The following is a 7,075-nucleotide window of genomic DNA, read 5'->3' as shown; positions in this document are numbered from 1 at the left end:
GCACATATCCATTTCTCAGTGATTTCTTCCCACAGCTTTTCCACTTTGTCTCACCCAACCCCAATACATTGAGCTTACACCTGTCCATAAGTTCTACTAGTTCTTCATATTTCTTTTTGAGAGGGGCTTGCGTCTTCTCAGCATCTTTCATGAGCACCATCAGGCATTTGCTCATCACTATTTCGAGTGGTACTAGAAGAACTGTCATTTCTTGTGTTTAATTTATTCTTACATCCGATGCTTGGTTTAGATTTGGAAGCAGTATATACAGACTTACTAGGCCTGATACAGATGAGGATTAGCCTTTGAAGATCTCTCTTCTCCACAAGGCAGTGGTGTCCTCTTCTAATTGTCCCCAGGGAAGATGGGTTGCCTCCTCCACCATCTCTACCGTTTTGAAGGTCTCCTTCTGTGCTGAAGCTGCCATTAAGGTCTTTGCCCATAACCCTGGGCATAGACTTTCCGAGATACATGTTCTTGAACAATCGAACACTTACACTTTTATTTATATAGATTAAGTGGGACAAAAGGTAAGTTCACAACCTGTAGGCCTAATTGTAAATACTTTATTATCACAAACAGCTTACATAATTAAAAAATACTGTACATGCACTACATTATAGTTCATCTGTCAACTGTTTACAAATTTACACGTTTAAGAATTTTTTTTTTTTTTTTGGGATTACTAAAAGCTACTAATTCAATTTAATATTAAGGTTTTTAAAAGACTTCACCACTCCAAGTCTGCCAAAGGGACATCATCAATGAGTGGCTCTGGGTAGCAAGAGTCATCCACTTCAAAAAGTTCATCTGCAAAATAAAATCTTACTTCAGAATTTTTTATTATCTCTTTATATTGTTGCGCCTTTTTTTCCGTCTGCAAATGAGAACACATTTCAATAAGATTGCTATGGTAAGCATTTGAGCATATTTCAATGAGAAATTTAACATCAAAAAGAGATTTTTTTTATCCGGGGGGAAGGAGGAAGAAGAAGAAGGGGGATGCATTTAATAGCTGGCACAACCATGCTGTGGGCTTTTTGCTATGGTCTTCTCATGTTCTTTCGCAATGGTCTGTTACTGGAGCAATCTGTGCAGTTTTACGCAACAATGACAATTTTTCAGTACAAGTGTTCCAACATTTAGCAAGTGACTGTTTTGATGCAGCAACGGGGATTTAGGCTTACTTGAGGCCAGTTACACGAAGACTTTAAAGTTAAGCATTTCCACGACTGACGATTGACTTGGGGGGGATGCTTTTTGGACTTATTTGCAGTTATTATGACGAATAAAATTTAACACAAATTGCAGGTCTCTGATGTTAACCATATTTACTGTGAATATTTTGTAATTGTAAAGCCACCACCTGTCAATGTGGGAATGAACAGAATGGAATCTTTATTGTCACATGACATTTTATATACAATCATATGATTGAAACATTGGTGACTCGTCAATGGATAATTCTATGCCTACCTAAGTATACCTCAAAACAAGATGCGCTAAAAGGAAGCACATGGATGCTCCCGGACACACATTACAACATAAAATGATAAATACACGTTAGATTTCTTACCGTTTCTTAAAATTTTCCTCGGTGGCTTAAAATCTTTCTTTTTGAGTATTTTTCATGTTTGTATCTCAAATTTATTGACTATGGACATACTTAATAAGTGCACATACTTCCATGAAAGGAGTATATGTGTATACATCTAGATATTTAGATACACAGTTTACACAATACAAGTATGGACCCACCATAAAAAAAACATATACCTCCATTAAAAGAGAACGTAAGCATACACATAGAACATAATGTAGGCAAACAAAGCAAATGTTTTATCTCTTACTTGTCTTCCTCGTTTATAAAATCGTCCCCATTGGAGTAACATTTGCTTTTTAAACAGTTTTCAATGTTTGCATGTTTCTAGCTTGCAGTCCTAGAATTTTGAACAAATTTTATTGCTAAGCTTCAAAGTCATATAATCTTGTTTGTGCCTTGTTTCATAAGCAGGTGTGAACAAATTTCCTTAAAAAATGTGTGTGTCTTTTTAGCTCAAGAGAAGTGTTTCAAATACAAACAGATAGGATTATCGGTAAGTCAAGGTCTGCAAATAAAGGTTTGCATGATCGTCTACCATTTGTTCCAGTCATAGCTCTGATAATTTTTTTTTCCTGTTGCTTGAACATTTTAAGGCTGCTTCCTTTTTCAACACCCCGAAAAATTATGCTGTATCTTACAACTGATATAAAATAGACATGATACACAATTTACACAACAGCAAAGTCAGTTACTTTATTTAGAACCCTCATTGCATAAACAGAACTATTTAACTACTTCAGTAGGCAATCCACTTGATCAGTCCATAACAAGCTTTTGTTTATGGTCACTAAGAAATTTAACAGTCTGCAGTGATCAGTTCTCTGCTTTCATAACTCAACTGTGTTAAGTTTGTTTGGTCCTGAAGTGACAGTTTGTGTCTTTGTTAGGTTTAGTTTCATAGCATTGTTATTTATTCAATTTTCTAGTTCTTGAAGAGTTTGTTTCGTTTTCAGTGATAATTCTTCAGTGTTTTTACAGCAGACTACTGCTGTTGAATCATCCGCATACAGAATTACATCTGAAGTTACCTTACCTGGTATGTCATTTATATAATATAGAAATAGTAATGGGCCTAGTATGGACCCCATGAGGTACACCTGCTTGTATTTCATTCCAACTAGAGCAAGATTTCTCACCCTTCTATTGAGTAACTACCCTCTGCTTCCTATTTTTGAGATAATATGTGAACCAACTTAAAAAAAAATTCATGGAAGCCATAAGAAGCTAATTTGAGGAGCAGCTGCTTATCGTTTACCATTACAAATGCCTTACTGAGGTCACAGAAGATACTGTACACTCTCCTTGTTATTGAGGCATTTGCTTAATTTTAGTGATTAGTTCATTAATAGCATACTCAGTGCTTCAGCCCTTCCTAAATCCATACTGATTATTGAGAATAATGTTATATTTTTTGTTGTATTCTTCTAATTGGTTACACACTATTTGATCAAATATTTTAGAAAAAATTTGTAGTAATGATACTGAGTGAATATCTCCTATCTCCCCTTGTCTGTTCTTTTTGTGAATAGGTTGAATTTCCGAAGTTCGGGATAGCAGCCCTCATCAGATGATTGATTTATTATGTGACAGAGTTGGGGTGCAACATTATCACATCTTGCCTTTATTATTTTTGTCCGAATTTCCTCCCAGCCCACAGACTTGAGATTTTTTAGGGATGTTAGCCACTTCATAATGGGGAGTAAATTTGAATACTCCTAATCTGTGTCACGTTATATTGGGACTTACCTGTGGAGGAGGGAGATTATCAATTTTGTTGTTGTTGTTATGGTCTTCAGTCCTGAGACTGGTTTGATGCAGCTCTCCATGCTACTCTATCCTGTGCAAGCTTCTTCATCTCCCAGTACCTACTGCAACCTACATCCTTCTGAATCTGCTTAGTGTATTCATCTCTTGGTCTCCCTCTACGATTTTTACCCTCCACGCTGCCCTCCAGTGCTATAGAACATGCCCTACCAACCGGTCCCTTCTTGTCAAGTTGTGCCACAAACTCCTCTTCTCCCCAATTCTGTTCAATAGCTCTTCATTACTTATGTGATCTACCCATCTAATCTTCAGCATTCTTCTGTAGCACCACATTTCGAAAGCTTCTATTCTTTTCTTGTCGAGACTAGTTATCGTCCATGTTTCACTTCCATACGTGGCTACGCTCCATACAAATAATTTCAGAAACGACTTCCTGACACTTACATCTATAATCGATGTTAACAAATTTCTCTTCTTCAGAAACGCTTTCCTTGCCATTGCCAGTCTACATTTTATATCCTCTCTTATGACCATCATCAGTTATTTTGCTCCCCAAATAGCAAAACTCCTTTACTACTTTAAGTGTCTCATTTCCTAATCCAGTTCCCTCAGCTCACCCGTCTAAATTCAACTACATTCCATTATCCTCATTTTGATTTTGTTGATGTTCATCTTATATCCTCCTTTCAAGACACTATCCATTCTGTTCAACTGCTCTTCCAAGTCCTTTGCTGTCTCTGACAGAATTACAATGTCATCGGCGAACCTCAAAGTTTTTATTTCTTCTCCATGGATTTTAATTCCTACTCCGAATTTTTCTTTTGTTTCCTTTACTGCTTGCTCAATATACAGATTAAATAACATCGGGGAGAGGCTACAACCCTGTCTCGCTCCCTTCCCAACCGCTGCTTCCCTTTCATACCCCTCGACTCATAACTGCCATCTGGTTTCTGTACAAATTGTAAATAGCCTCTCGCGCCGTGTATTTTACCCCTGCCACTTTCAGAATTTGAAAGAGTATTCCAGTCAACATTGTCAAAAGCTTTTTCTAAGTCTACAAATGATAGAAATGTGGGTTTGCCTTTCCTTAATCTTTCTTCCAAGATAAGTCGTAAGGTCAGTATTGCCTCACGTGTTCCAACATTTCTACTGATCTTCCCTGAGGTCGGCTTCTACCAGTTTTTCCATTCGTCTGTAAATAATTCATGTTAGTATTTTGCAGCTGTGACTTATTAAACTGATAGTTTGGTAATTTTCACATCTGTCAACACCTGCTATCTTTGGGATTGGAATTATTATATTCTTCTTGAAGTCTGAGGGTATTTCGTCTGTCTCATACATCTTGCTCACCAGATGGTAGAGTTTTGTCAGGACTGGCTCTCCCAAGGCCGTCAGTAGTTCCAATGGAATGTTGTCTACTCCCGGGGTCTTGTTTCGACTCAGGTCTTTCAGTGCTCTGTCAAACTCTTCACACAGTATCGTATCTCCCATTTCATCTTCATCTACGTCTTCTTCCATTTCCATAATATTGTCCTCAAGTACATTGCCCTTGTATAGACCACCCTCTATATACTCCTTCCACCTTTCTGCTTTCCCTTCTTTGCTTAGAAATGGGTTTCCATCTGAGCTCTTGCTATTCATACAAGTGGTTCTCTTTTCTCCAAAGGTCTCTTTAATTTACCTGTAGACTGTATCTATCTTACCCCTAGTGAGATAAGCCTCTACATCCTTACATTTGTCCTCTAGCGATCCCTGCTTAGCCATTTTGCACTTCCTGTCGATCTCATTTTTGAGACGTTTGTATTTCTTTTTGCCTGCTTCATTTACTGCATTTTTATATTTTCTCCTTTAATCAATTAAATTCAATATATCTTCTGTTACTCAAGGATTTCTACTAGCCCTCGTCTTTTTACCTACTTGATCCTCTGCTGCCTTCACTACTTCATCCCTCAGAGCTACCCATTCTTCTTCTACTGTATTTCTTTCCCCCCATTCGCGACAATTGTTGTTCCCTTATGCTCTCCCTTAAACGATGTGCAACCTCTGGTTTAGTCGGTTTATCCAGGTAATATCTCCTTAAATTCCCACCTTTTTGCAGTTTCTTCAGTTTTAATCTACAGTTCATAACCAATAGATTGTGGTCAGAGTCCACATCTGCCCCTGGAAATGTCTTACAATTTAATACCTGGTTCCTAAATCTCTATCTTCTAGTATCTCCAGGATTCTTCCATGTGTACAACCTTCTTTTATGATTCTTGAACCATGTGTTAGCTACGATTAAGTTATGCTCTGTGCAAAATTCTACCAAATGGCTTCCTCTTTCATTTCTTTCCCCCAATCCATATTCACCTACTATGTTTCCTTCTCTCCCTTTTCCTACTCTCGAATTCCAGTCACCCATGACTATTAAATTTTCGTCTCCCTTCACTACCTGAATAATTTCTTTTATCTCATCATACATTTCATCAATTTCTTCATCATCTGCAGAGCTAGTTGGCATATGAACTTGTACCACTGTAGTAGGCGTGGGCTTTGTGTCTATCTTGGCCAAAATAATTTTGTTAGAATTTATAAAATCCTATTGAATTCTTCACATGTATGTCTGGAGTTTGTAAACATTTCCCCATCTATTTCTAATTTAGGGTTCACCTATTTTAGTCTTGACAATCTGCCATACCATTTTTGGTTTATTTGTGGCATCTAATATGTGTTTACTGTTTGTCATTTGCCTTTGCCTGTTGAACTACTTTGTGAAATATTCTTTTGTATTTGCTTACATAGCTGACAAACTCTGCATCATGGTTGTTCTTTGCTTCCATGTGCAGTTTCCTCTTTCTAATACTGGAGATCCTGATGCCTTCAGTTATCCCGAGTTTTTTTACAGTTTTTGTCATGTGCTGTTATGAAGGGGAACATTCATTGAAAACACTCATGCATTCTGATACAAAAGCATAGTAGTTTGTGTCTACTGAGTAGTGCTTGCTGAACAACTGGGAAGTTCCATTTAGTCTTGAGACAAGTGTATTCACATTTTGTTGGCTGACATTTCTGACTCAATTTCACTGTTACAGTTTTATCTAAATTTGTCACCGACATAAAAAGGGCTGAATATTCAGATATCCCTAATTCTAAGATGAACTTCTCTGTAGCACCATAGTTGATACTGCTCACTACATTATCTATACCTGTACTTGCTAAAGATTAATGTTAAGCCATTTGTAAATAACACGTCTTTCAGAGAAATGGCAAATCCATCATCAGCTCTTACACTCATGTTGAAGTCAGCACAAACTATGACCTTTTTACATAAATTTTCTACCTGCAACCTACACAGCAAAGTTTCAAATCAACCTACACAGCAATGTTTCAAATTTGTCTTGAAACGCACATGTAGCTGAATAATCAGGGATATGATATATGCTAATAATTAAACAATGCCTTCCAAAAGTTCAATGCACCAGCTTTCAAATAATAGTTAGTTCATTGTTCAAGCAATTAAAAGTCTGCCTGACTTAAAAGCTTGGTGATTCTTCTACTTGAATGCATGACCTTCCAAAAACCATTTTTCTACAAAAACTCACTGATGAATTGTAACCGGAAAGTGAGTTTATCAAGTTTATATTTTCACTTTTAAGCCAGCGTTTGTTTAAGCATATAACTTTTACAGAACTTGGGTTCCCCAGAAATACTTCTAGTTCATTCAATTTG

General features: G+C 37.0%; 1 protein-coding gene across 1 annotated transcript in view; it reads right to left on the bottom strand.

Annotated features, from left to right (window-relative positions):
- Positions 1-551: 551 nt before the first annotated feature.
- The window catches only part of LOC126456261 (uncharacterized), a 42,855-nt gene continuing 36,331 nt past the window's right edge, over positions 552-7,075 (bottom strand). The window contains exon 4 of the mRNA XM_050092013.1: positions 552-810. Coding sequence (XP_049947970.1) covers positions 731-810 — 80 coding nt within the window. The 3' untranslated portion in view covers positions 552-730. The remainder of the gene's footprint in view (positions 811-7,075) is intronic.

Source organism: Schistocerca serialis, chromosome 2, assembly GCF_023864345.2.
Source record: "Schistocerca serialis cubense isolate TAMUIC-IGC-003099 chromosome 2, iqSchSeri2.2, whole genome shotgun sequence".
Lineage (NCBI taxonomy): Eukaryota > Metazoa > Arthropoda > Insecta > Orthoptera > Acrididae > Schistocerca > Schistocerca serialis.
Note: the sequence above shows the minus strand (reverse complement) of the source record. Positions and strands in the feature narration are given on the sequence as shown.